This window comes from Camelus ferus, chromosome 21 (genome assembly GCF_009834535.1).
Source record: "Camelus ferus isolate YT-003-E chromosome 21, BCGSAC_Cfer_1.0, whole genome shotgun sequence".
NCBI classification, from domain to species: Eukaryota; Metazoa; Chordata; class Mammalia; order Artiodactyla; family Camelidae; genus Camelus; species Camelus ferus.
In genome coordinates, this window is record NC_045716.1 from 19,385,159 (window position 1) to 19,397,574 (window position 12,416).

Below are 12,416 nucleotides of genomic sequence, written 5' to 3' on the forward strand. Positions count from 1 at the left end.
AGGAGATGATGTGTGCACGGAGATCTCAGGGATGAGACAGTGTCAATCACGTAAAGAGCGTTCCAGGCAGAAGAGATTTCAACTGCAAAGACTCTTGGAGTGGAAACGGGATTTGCCCACTCAAAGAACAGAAAGTCCCCTAGGCCATTGGGCTCCCAGCTTAGAGAGCAAGGAGGAGACTGATGGAAGAGCTGTCAGGCAGCGGGACAGCATGTGAACTTGGCTCTAGGTGCAGCAGGGGAAAACTGAGTGCCGCATTTGGGGTGTAATACTATATTTTCCTGAAGACGGACTTCATAACTTTCAACAGATTTTCCAAGAGACCTGCGATCCACCCTCCACCCCAAACATTAATAATATCTGATGTGAAGGAAGAAGGGGAAGCCCAGGCCCTTCAGAAAAATGCAACTGGGAGTCACACACAGAGTACTCTTCCAGGACTCAGGGAACCACTTAGAAAAACAGTACAAACAGTAAGCCTGGAGGAGGTAAAAGTGGAATTTGGGACATTATCTGTGAAATCGTAGGGAGTGAGCAACTTGAAGTGCCCCCCGAATGTGGTAGGAATGGACCAAAAATGTAGAGAGAGAGGGCAGTGTTGGGACTATAGGAAATTCTCATGCAAGACACCAAGGTTGCAGATGACGGGACAGCAAATTAGAGGGATTTGAAAATTACAAAGACGCCTTCCTCCCATTTATACAAATGTGTCAAAGGTTTCTGAAAGTCTGAGTGTGACATAAACATGTCTGAAATCTCCTAAAACTATGCCCCCAAACCCCCTGTCAATTTTTTTCAAGAATCTCTTTCTCCTGAAGATTGTCTCCTCCAGTCACCAAATAGTTCTAAGAAAGATGAAAACCGACATGCTTTTTGGCTGAGTTGATTTCTAAACTCCCCCACCCCCTGCATGCCCCACCGGCTCCGGCCCAAATCACCTGGAAGATGTGCAGAGATGACTTGGAAGGACTTGGACTTGTTAATTAATCTAAACAGTCACATTCGTCTGCAAGGTGCATTATTGTTAATTAAAACCGCGATTCTCCTTGTGCCCAGACGGCGGGCTGCTGTTGTCAGAATAATTAGATAGCATACGATGGTTTTCATGCAAATCCCTGGCAATTAGAGTTGGCGATGAATTAAGTTTGAAATCCCAGGGAAGTTTTCAATCAGAATTCCTCCGAGGGTGGTTTCTGGAAGAAGGTGATGATGGGGCTGGGGATTTAGGGAAATAGGGGTAGAGAGAAGGGCGTAAGCACCTGGTATTTGCTTCCTAAATCCTCTGGGCGGGGCCCCAGCTTGAAATAAACTCTGGGAGTCAACGTGGTCTTCAATCTTCCCTTAAGAAATAAATCTCTTTCCGTAAAGAAGCCATGCAGACTGACCCTCCCCAGGGCGTGGTGTGTTCCCAAGAGCCTGTTCCCTGGCCATCATATTTCAGAGAGGATTTTTTTTCTTTAGCCAGGAGGCCCAATAACTCATACACAGCTAAAGTCCCTGCCATCCCCCAAGATTAAATTCTTAAGGGTTCTAAGGAAATGGGATTTGTATTCCTGGAGGGCTGCAGGAAAGACGGCAGGTTCAGACCAGTTTTGGAGTGGTCAGTGGCATGCAATGGGTTAAACGGACTGGGGTAACAGGACCCCCAGGAAAGCCTTAAAGAAATGACTGAGGTCAGGGTTAGACTTACAGAAGAACTATCCGAATGCAGTGCAGATAACAGAGGAAAAGGCCAGCCCCTGAGAGGCCTGGGCAAGGCAGCAGGGATGGAAGGGGGAGGAGATAACCGTGGGGAGGCGTCGCCAGCCCATCCAGACCTCTTATCAGCTGCAGGCTTCTGCCTCTGCCTTTCCTTTGTGAGAGATGTGACAAGCCACAGAGCTGCATGGGGGTCTCTCCAACGGGACTGAGCGAGGAGGGATTTCTATCTGGAGGTGTGGGGTTGTGGGGCAGATAAGACCACCCTGGGGGTCTTTAATGAAGCCTCCATTGCATCAGGCTGACACTGGAAGATTCAGCAAGTTGAAAATGCCCCCTTCTCCCCCTTAACTAGGTCAGCCTCTGAATCCAGTAGCTTGAAGGGAGTTGGGCAATGCCTGAAGGACTGAGAAAGTGGTCAGGGGCTGGAGGGGAAATTCTGAGAATAGGCTGGGAAGGGGATGAGAAAAAAAAGAAAACACTGGGACACGTTCATGAACTGTGGTTGGAGACCTTAGCATAATTTAGGCTTGTAAATTATCTATTTTTTTTTCTTCATTTTCTTTCCCTTCCTGTCTGTTTCAGAATGTCTCCCGTGTCTCAATTGGTCCCTAAATCCCGCCTTTCAATTTAGGGTGCACCAATCAGCAGCTAATGTGGTGGTTGCTAAGGGACAGGAGGTGGAGGGGATTTAACGGATTTGTCACTGCACCCACCCAGGAAAACTCCCCGAGCCTTTCACATCAGCTGCCTAGGATGCTCTACCTCGTCTCTGCTCCTCTCCTGCACTCTCCTGTTTATCTCCAAGCCCAAAGAGTCAAGCAGAAATTGTTTAGGGGGAATCCAAGTGTAGCACATCTTTGAAAAATGGAAAGACCAAGTCTGGATTCAGACAGATGTAAGGTACCCTCTCAAGCTTCCCCAGGTTTCACCTGGGTTGGAGGAAGAAACTCATTTTTGTGGGTATCTTGGGTGGTGGGTGATTTGTTGGTGCCAGTGGAAGTTGTTCCCCTTATGAAGAGGGGATTATTCATCATCCTTCCAGTCATCACCTGAACTTGGCTGTGTGGGGGGCTGAGAAAAAGCCCCCACGGTCATGACTAAGCAGAGTGGTATTTGGGAAGGAGATTCCTGGGGCAAAGGGGTACAGTGTGGAAAGTGGAAGGGTAATTTGTGTGGGGAAGAAACGGTTTCTTCTGAGGGCTGCAGGTGCTTCAAAGGGAAATTGGGGGGGATTCCAAGCAGAAAGTGACCCTGATCAGGCCCTTCCCCATTAAGTATCTTACGCTTCACAACTTCTTGGCTTTTTGTTCCCTCTACTCATCCTATGCAGAAAAGACGAGATACAGAAACCGGGGTAAAGAAAGTTTATTTGGGTAAAGAGTGAGTTATCAATCCTGACTCCATATCCTGGGAACAAGGATGAAGAGCTGAAGGAGGTGGAGGGAGAGGCCAGGACACACGCAGGCATCGGTTATCACACGCCTGCCTCTAACGTGGATACGGGTTCTAACAGATTGAGACAGATACACACACGGGTGTGCACGCGCACACACGCGGATTAGGACTATGCTGAGGAACAAACCTCGGAGAGATGACTCCCGAGAAGTGGCTTTCGAGTGATCCTGATATGTTTCCCTGGACTAAGTAAGCCCCCCTCGGATGCTTGCTCCCTGCCTGCTCTATCTCTAAGCAAAGCCAACAGGCGTCAGGGAGATGGAAGGCAGAGAGGGAGGCTAGGCAGGCCGGGCAGGGAGCAGGAGTCCTGCTCTGGGCTCATGTTCACTCATTTCTGTTCTCGCTCTGATTTCTTTTCCGATTTCGTTTGCTCTCTGTGGCAGCTTCTCTCCTCTCTTTAATTGCTAAGCCATCTCTCCTAGTCCTTTCAGGTTTAGCTGCCCTCCCCATGGTCTGGTCCCCCTGCTCACTCTTCCTCCTAGAGATGGCAGGAACCTCACACCTCAAGAGAACATCTGTGCGCCCCGAGGGCGTTTGCACGGCATCACTTTCTCCCCACGCCAGCTAGAGAGCAGACTGGCAGGAGAGACTGGCGTGCAAGGTCTCTCCCGCCACTCTCCTCCATCTCCTCTGCATCCCCAGACAAAGTAAGAAACCACCAACTTCATAAAAAGAGCATCGACTTTAATTCAGCTTGACAGGTGGGAAGAGAGCTTGGATTTGCCTCCAAGGGCATCCAGATGAGAAGGCTGTCTGGCCGAGAGAGGCAGGGTGGGTGAGGCAGAGTGAGTGGCCTGGTAGCAGAGCCGGGCTAGGAGCAGGGGCGTAGCCACGCAATGCAACATTGTCAGGGCTTTCGCCAGGTCCAGCAGCACATCCAGGGCCTGCTGGGCTAGACATGCTGACAGCACCAAGGCCTTGGACCGCACTAGGGAGTCCAATCCCAGAATCAGCCCCTGCAGCCACCAGAAAATGAACCAGGCCCACAGGATGTCAACCCAGGGACACGGCCCCCTGCCTAGCACCTTCTTCAGTCCCTTGGCTCCCAACAAACCCAGTGGCAACAAGCTGAAGAGGGCGAAACAGGCCGCAGCATTTATGTGCCTCAAAACCCCCCATTCCCCGCTGAACGTCAGGGTGCAGAGTCCCTGGGAAGTGTCGCTGGCCAGCGTGACTGGCAGTGACAGTAGGGCGGCCGCTCCCCAAAGTCCCACAGGGAGCCCCAGCCTGAGGCCTGGGATCTGGCTGGCATCCAGTTTGGGGCCCAGGCAGGCGTGGCATCCGATCAGCAGAGCTTGGGCAAAGGCTGAGCCGTATGACACCAAGTGGGCCACGTGGCACAGGGAGGTGATGAAGGCCCCACTCAGCCCCGGGGCCTGGATGGGTACCATGATGCTGAAGAGAACACTGCCCACAGCCACCTGTACCAGGACAGCTCGGTCCCAGTAGAGCTGCCAGTGGAACAGAGGTCTGAGAAGCGCGTAGAGGACAGCCCCACCTGCCAGGATGCCCAGGACACTGGCAAGGATGAAGAAAGGCAGCGAGGAGTGGTCCAGCAGGGTACACGAGTGGCAGGGGGCAGCGGCTTCCAAGTCGGAGAGGTTATAGTCCCAACTGTAGGACACATTCATCTCCAGCATCTCCTCATCAAAGACCAGTGTGGTAGGGTTCTCATTTGGCGCCTGGAGGACAAAGGGCAATCAGAGCATCTGGTTACGTACCCCACTGACGAGTGTTCTGGGAACTGGGGGCATGAGGCGGGGAGAGGAGAACAGAGGGGAAGTGGGGGCTGGAAGCACTGGCTGCAGTGGGGATCGGGGGCGGACAAGGCAGGGCGACTCAGGAGAAGCAAGGTGTCGTGGAAGATGGGGGAGGGCAGCAGACAGGACTAGGGGAGTGGGGCAAGGTCGGGGGTCCAGGTGGAACTGACAAATGAGGAGGCAAATAATGGGGGACCTAGGAGGCTGGAGTCAGAAGGGGAGAAGGGGTAACGAGGGAGGGGGTAAGTGATGAGGAGATACAGAGAGGAGTGGACAGACCCGAGGGCAGACACAAGGGGTGGTAGGGGGCACCACCACCAGAGGTAGCAGCTGTGGGCTCAGCCGACACTCACCGGGTGCAGACAGTTCCCCATGACACTGCTGGGCTCAGGGCAGGCGGAGAGAAGGGCTGGGATCGGTCTGTCAGTGGCTGTGGTTGCAAGATAAGTGCCAGGGACTAATGAAGGCCACCGGCTCTGGGCAGGGTCACAGGGCAGGCGGTGGAGGGGGGCAGCATTCAGGAAGTCTTTACCTCACACCCACTGCCTGTCTGAGCCTCGGGACCCCGGGGGGCACTGTCCCGGGGCTTCCTGTTTTGAGGTTGGATTCTGCTGCTAGGGACCTGCACTTCGGGAAAGGAAAAAGGTGGGGACCAGAAAGCGGGTATTTTCCCGAAGGTGGAAAAGGAGGCTGGAAAGCCAGGGGGTTTTTTCCAGCAAGAAGGGATTCTTCAAGCACAAGGAAGGAAGAGGGGGCCAGAGGTGAAGTCTGAGACAGAGATAAGAGACGTGCTGGGAAGTTGGAGGGAAAGGGCAGCCGATGACTCTCACTGCTTCTCCACCACCTTGAACTTGCTCCAAGGAAAGGTAGTTCAAAAGCGATGTGTTGGTGGGAGGGGGTGTCAGTGCTGCCTGTGGCTGGAGCCTGGGCTGCTGACAACCTGAGTGGTATGTGTGCAGGCGAGCGCTCTCTGTGTATCAGTCTGGGTGCAAGACTACTTACTCATCTGTGCTCGGCCGTGTTGTGCATCATGTGGAGCCTATCTGGGTGCTGGCTTTCAGGCAGGTGTCTGAGTGTGTGTCCTGATATCTCTGGGTCTGGGTGTGAGAGAAGGGAGGGCTGGGGGCAACTGTCAAGACTGCACAATGAAGCTACTTCAGGGAGCAACTGGGCATTGGCCCAGCCCCCCCCCCCCATGGGCACAGTGGATGCACCTTGTTACCCAGCAGAACACGTAATGTGACAAGTTAAAGCAGGCTCTGGGGGACAACAGGACGGCCTATTTTAACATGGAACGGTTGCCTATGAGGTCATCTCTGTTCTTATTTCTGTTGGGGGACATAAAGGCTCTGGAAAGGCAACATTGGCCTGGTGTCGTGGCAAGATGTGAAGATCCTTGTGCCGGGGGAGCACTTCTCTGTCTCTCCAGCGGGCAGGGAGAAAGGGCGCGGACTCTGCGCGAGGATCCCCCAAAGCCATCGCCTCTGCTCTTTGGTAGTCCCTTCCCCTCCCCCCGCTGCCTTCACCCACCCTGACTCTGCATTTGATTTCCCCACTTGGGGAGACCTAGCCTGGACGTTGAGAGGGGTGGGTTGTGGAGTGTCCGAGTCAGAACAATGAGATAGAGAGGGCTGGTTAGGTGACGCTGTTTCATTTGTCCAAGAAAGCATGGGACGTGGTAGCTGGTTCTGCCAAGGGCTCTTTCCCACTCACAGAAGGATGCCTGGAGGTGGAGCAGGGAAGCCAAAGGGCAAAGGGGTGACTGCCTTGCAGAGCTGGTCCCCGTTTCTCCCAGGACACTAGCTCCAGTTTCAGGTTCACCATGAGGGGGGCTAGAAAGTGAGTTTGGGGGTCTGCTGAAGGGGTCCCGGAGTGGTGTTCGGAGGTCTCCACCTTCGTCTCCGTCATCTCCAGCACAGCCTGGCAGAGGGCAGTGGGGAGCCATTAGATGCCCCAACCCAAACACTCTGGAAAGCAAGGACCTGTCCAAAGGGGATGAATGCATTTCTCTCCCTTGGAGAGTTATAATTTTTCCATCCAGGAGTGCCCTGGGGCGCGCGGCATGGCAGCGCACACACCACCCCTGGAGGCGCCAGGTGCGGTGGCACCAGCAGAACAGCCCCTACGTACATGCACCCCAACAGGAGCCAGAGCAGCAAGAAGGAGGCAGCTGAAAGACACGGATAATCCAGATATATTGAGGGTGGCCCCTCTGAGATTAGCACAGGAGAGTTAGAAAGATTATAAAGATACACGGTGCCCTCCCTGCTCCCTTCCCCACCCCACCCCCACAGACAGACACACACAGCACAACGGCCCCTCTCCCCCCGCCCCCCCCGTACAAATATGGCTTCTGTGTAATATGGACAGAGTGGTTCAGCTCAAAGAGGAAAAGTCATTTTCCCAAAAGCAAGTGCTGGGAGACAGGGAGCCGATAAGGCCCGAGGCCCTAGGCTGCCTTGCTGCGGGAAGAGGAGGGGGCCCTGGCTTAGGTGAGGGGCTGCCTGCGGTGCCTGGGGCCCTCACCTGCGGCTGGAAGATTCACAACGGCATTACCTGAACGGAAGGGGGTGGGCAGACCTGCTGGAGACAGCAGCCCCCATTCTGCGTGCCCCTGGGTTGTCCGAGCAGGGAGGACATGCTGGAGGAGGGTGAGGGGGGGCCAAGGGGCACCCCGGGTCTGAGGCGGGGCAGCTGGATGGGGAGGGTGAGCGGCCTCGTCTCCACGGCAACCAGCTCCGGCAGGAAGGAAGACAGAAAATCCAAAGGAGGGGCGGAGAAGGGAAGGAGACAGGTTGCATTCCCAGCCCTCAACGCACTGGGTACAGACTATGGGCAAAAGAAGTGACAGTGGTCATTCCAGGGTCAGCGCCAGGGAGAGGCCTGAGGGATGCATAGCAGAGGCTGTGGCACTGACTCATGGCTCTGAGAAGGGATGTGGAGGCAGGGGTTGCTTGAGGGAGAGACGAGATGGACAACGGAGCAGAAACACACCCTGGGACTGCTTTCTGCATGACAGATGGGCACTGGGGCTGACATGGAAAAGAGCAGGGTGGAGCCACATCCCAGGTGAGGTGCAAAGCCTGCCTAGGAAGCCTCGGCTCCCAAAGCCCTTCTTCACATGCCCCACAGCCCGCCCACCTGCCCAGGACCCCCTCTGCCTCTCACACACTCACACACATGCGCAGACACACGCGCGCGCGCACACGCATCCACACACGTTATTCCCTTCGTCTGGGCAGGAAACAGCTCAGTGCAGCGAAGCTCCTTTTAGTATTTTTGTTGTTGTGTCTGCCTGGCTGCTGAGGGAGGTAGGGAGGACTGAGGGATGGCTTCGGGAACAGGAAGGGGCACAGGGCAGCACAAAACAGGGAGGAGAAGTTGCTGAGCAATGCCAGGAGAGGAGTGGTTGCCGTGCAACAGTCCGGGGCTGGGTGAGAGCGAGGGGCCCCTCGGCGCGGGGAGCAGAATCAGTTCAGGCCCCAGAGCAGAGCTTCTCCCACAGAGAGAGCCTGGAGGGGCAGCCTTGCTCTGCTGTTCCCCCCAGGATGGTTCCACTCACTGTAGGGGGGGGGGGGACAGGGCCATCTCTACCATCCTTCTTGTCCAAGTCCACCCTTCCTGCAGGCACCCGGGTCCTCCGCACATGGAAGCCCTGAGCCCCTGCGTGGCAACAGGCCATCTGCAGGTCTCGTGGCCGCGGGGACCTCCATTCACTCCTTACCCGTCGTGGTGGGGGAGGGGTGTCACGGTGATACCTGCTCCTCTGTCCACCACTCAGGGCGTGCGACTGACAGAGGAAAGCCACCTGCCGCTCCTGCTCACCACCTCCCCATTCCTGGGAAGCCCGGGAAGAAGCTCTGCCGCGGAGGGTGGAGGGCTGGGGAGAGCCCCCCACCCCCCAAACCAGCCCTGCTCCTTTCCTGCCCTTACCCTCTCCTCGTTCTCCTCCTAACACCCTGGGTTGTTTGTTTTGTTTTTTGTTTTTTGTTTTTTTGCTTTCCTCACCCCAGGGCCCCCTGCCCCTCCAGCCTGGAGACGGATTTGATTTGGGATTGTTACAAAAATAATAATAACCCAAACGCAGAGAAGCCACGGAAAGGGCTGAGGGCAACCCTCCCTCCCCCCCGCCCTCCTCCCTCCCCATTCCAAACCGAGTACAAAACCGCACCCAAAGCAGACATTCTGTACAGGGGGGTGGGGGGGGCTGGGGAGCAAGCGGGAGGGGCGGCCCTGCGGTCGCTCTGTACAAGTCCGGTTGGTGATGGCCCCAGCAGTCCCCATGGGGTCCCTGGGGGGGGGTGCCCCTAGATGAAATATTCCTTCTTGTCGTCGCCGCCCGACTGCCCGCCTTCTGCGTTGATGATGGCTGTGTCCGCATCTGGAGCGTCGTCGGAGCCTTTCGCCTCGTGTGTAAGGTAGGTTCCTGGGGAGAGAGAGGCCCCTTCTTTCAGGAGCAGTTTCCAAACCTCTGAAGCCACCCCCTCCGCCCACTTTCCCAGACACCCACACCTTGCTTCTGTAATTTTTCTAGAGCTTTCTTCCCCCCCACCTGTGTTAATTTGCCTCTTGCTGCCAACATCCCTCACCTGACCACACCCCAAGGAATGAATGAATCCTGCCTTTAACTGGAATCTCATCTATAATACAGGCAGAAAAAAAATGGTGCATATGTGTGTATCTGGGTGTGTGTACGTGTGGATGCACGTGTGTGCCCTGAGGGGGTGATGAGGAAACTGCTACGTCAGCTCCATGACAACGCAGTTAAGATCTGGCTCACCTGTGGCCAGTCCATGGAGTCCTGCTGCCTAGAGGCAGCACCCGAGGGAGGGAGAGATGGCAGGGATGTTGGAGAGGAGAAACAGGAAAGAGATGGTATGGGGACCAGGAGCAAGGAGATCGAGGGACAAAAGCCATGAGGCTGCACAGGGAGGAAGGAAGTGCAGGAAGGGCTGGGAGGAGATGAGGAGTTTCGGCAGTGGCAGTTGGGTCTTACAGCAGGAGACCCCGAGGCTGAGCTGCATGGGAGCAGCAGCCGACTGAGTGGGAAGGTTTGATGTGACCTGGATGATCAGCAAGTGATCAGGCTCTACTGTGGGGTTGGTGGTGCTCCGTTATCCCGGGGTTGGCTGCGTTCTTTCTGCCTCAAACACTCCGAGGGGCCAACTGCGTCTCCGAAGTTGCTTCCTGCATGCAGCCAGCTCCTACCTGGCTGCCCCTGACTCATCTCCCTGCCCACTCCTCCTGAGTTCTCCTGCCGCTTCCCTCGTGCCTCTGACCTTTGTGCCGGATCAAGTAGTGGCCGAGGAAGATGAGCAGGATGAGCAGGAGGAAGACGATGAAAGCCACGATCCCACCAATGATGGCGTGGTAGGTGCTGGAGGATGAAGGCACCGGACTGGGGTCTGGAGGGAGGCAGGGAGGCACACAGTCAGATCTGGGAAGAACCTTTATCTTACAGCATTTCTCACCTGGTCACAGATACTCTTACTTAGCAGAGAACATGGACTAACATCCGGAGAAGGGAGTGGCATCACTCAGCAAAGGGGATGTGTCTTACTTTGTACCTAGTTTCCTACATGGTGTCTAGAACATAGTAATTGTTATTTTTCTTTGAGTATTCATGAATGACAAGATAAATCTGCTCACATATAACCTTTTAAGTTGAATCTGTGGACGTGAAGCTTGACCTTGGTCAAAGATCATCACTTTAACATCTAAATCATCTCTTGTTTTTATTCTCTCTCTGTGTGTCTCCTTTATCTCTTTCTTTTAATTTCAAGGTTATCAAAGTATTCCTTCCTGATTCCCCATGCCCTCTTACCTCCTGTCTGCTTGATATCCTGAGCTGTCCTTTCTAGGGGACTTTGCAGCCTATTGACTCACAGCCCCAATATCATATATCAGATACCAGATTGGGAAGCAGTGAAAAACTGATGGAGCCAGGAATTAGGCACTTTGAGAGCACCTTACAAAAGACGATGGACTGTGACTTGCTGTATAAAGAACAATGTTCCTTCTTGGCAGGGGAGTTTAGAGTTCCAGCAGGACCCCATCCTCTAGCACGTCTCATCAGAGAGGCCTGGGACTCTGTCTTCACTTCCCCACCATCCAGAGATTTGTGGGAAGAGCAAAATTGAACTGCTTCCTCCCATGAAGCAAGGTCTCTGCCACTGGATACAGAGAATCCATCTTCCACAGGAGCATCTAGAGAGGACAGATCCCTGAGCAGACTTGGCCAGACATGCCAAGGAGAGCCAGCTGGAGTCAGAGTCCCACAGATCTCAGGAGACAGTGCACAGGCCCAAGACACAGTTCCAATGTGTCCAAAATTATACAAGCTGTCGTTAAAACTCCCCCACCCATGGGCGAGCTACTGTTTTTCTTTTATTTTATAGACTCAGCTTGAGTCTTGATGCCTCATTGACTCCTTATACATTTTGTCTTTCTTACCTTATGTCTCCTCAGGCTTGACTGGGCCAGTTTTGTAGTTCCTTGCCTGTCTCTGCCTTATTTGAAAACCATATTTATGCTCTGGTTTTTATGCCCTGCTTGGGAGGGAGGGGCTGGTCCCAGGGGTGTCTATGCCATGAAGGGTGGGTGTGAGGGTGTAAGCTGGAGGAAGCTGAGGGATGTTACTCACTGCTTCCCCTGCCCCCCACCCCAGGGAGTATGCGGGATAATATCTACATTAAAAATCAATCCTGGATAATTATCCCAGAGACTATGGAAATGGGAATTCCCTAGAAAAGCATAGGTTTCCATGGACAAAATGACCTCTGGGATCATCAGTTCCAGATTGCTGTCTCTAGGTAGAGCTCCATTTAATTTCATTCCAGGCAGTTGGGAGTCAACAGTGTTCAGGATTAGTTTTGGAAGGAGATGCAGTAACTCATTCCACCGCCAGGCGTCAGCACTGGGAGCAGATGTAGCCAAACAGGACTCGGATTTCTTGCCAGGGCAGGGGGACCAGCAAGAGACCAACCACAAGGGCACAGGAACTTCCTGTCACTGCCAATCGCCGTCAGAGTTGGTCTGGAGAGATCTCGGGGCAGACGCCGGGCTTCAGCGCATTGTCTCTGCTCCTGGCATCCGACAACACTTTGTTTGTTGTGCTGAGGCAGTTCCCACGTGCTGAGTTCTGCCCCTGGAGCTGGAATCACCCCATCTACATACTCGGGTCCCAAGATCTCTGAACCCTTATCCCTGGGAGGCCTGGCTGCTATCCCCACACTGCTTTAACGGGCATTCCAAGTAAGGGAGCCTCTGATGTTCCCCCGACAATGCATTTCCCCTGTTCTGAAAAAAGGCTTATGAAGGCTTTCTGGCAGGACCCTACTGCTGTTGGGGGGTGGAGGGGTCTTCAAAAAAATCTCCCAAATCTCCATCAAGGGGCCTCTGTCCTAGCCTGTCACATTTCCTGAAGCTGGCTTTTGTGGTCACACTTTTGGGAAGAACTTCAGAGAAGGAGCACCACCTAGTCCCTCTAGAAGATATGAC

General features: G+C 54.2%; 2 protein-coding genes across 3 annotated transcripts in view; both read right to left on the reverse strand.

The window, feature by feature from the left end:
• Window positions 1–3,819: 3,819 nt before the first annotated feature.
• Window positions 3,820–5,483, reverse strand: ACKR1 (atypical chemokine receptor 1 (Duffy blood group)). The gene is made up of 2 exons (XM_014553825.2): window positions 5,270–5,483; window positions 3,820–4,838 (listed from the first exon to the last, which is right to left on the reverse strand). The coding sequence occupies exons 1-2, from the start codon at window positions 5,288–5,290 to the stop codon at window positions 3,846–3,848; spliced, it is 1,014 nt and encodes a 337-aa protein (XP_014409311.1). The 5' UTR covers window positions 5,291–5,483; the 3' UTR covers window positions 3,820–3,845.
• A 1,607-nt stretch (window positions 5,484–7,090) lies between these two features.
• CADM3 (cell adhesion molecule 3) overlaps window positions 7,091–12,416 on the reverse strand; it is a 31,027-nt gene continuing 25,701 nt past the window's right edge. For both annotated transcript variants that reach the window (XM_032463958.1, XM_032463959.1), the window contains 2 exons: window positions 10,196–10,321; window positions 7,091–9,342 (listed from right to left, as the gene is read on the reverse strand). In XM_032463958.1, coding sequence (XP_032319849.1) covers window positions 9,224–9,342; window positions 10,196–10,321 — 245 coding nt within the window. In that variant the 3' untranslated portion in view covers window positions 7,091–9,223. The remainder of the gene's footprint in view (window positions 9,343–10,195; window positions 10,322–12,416) is intronic.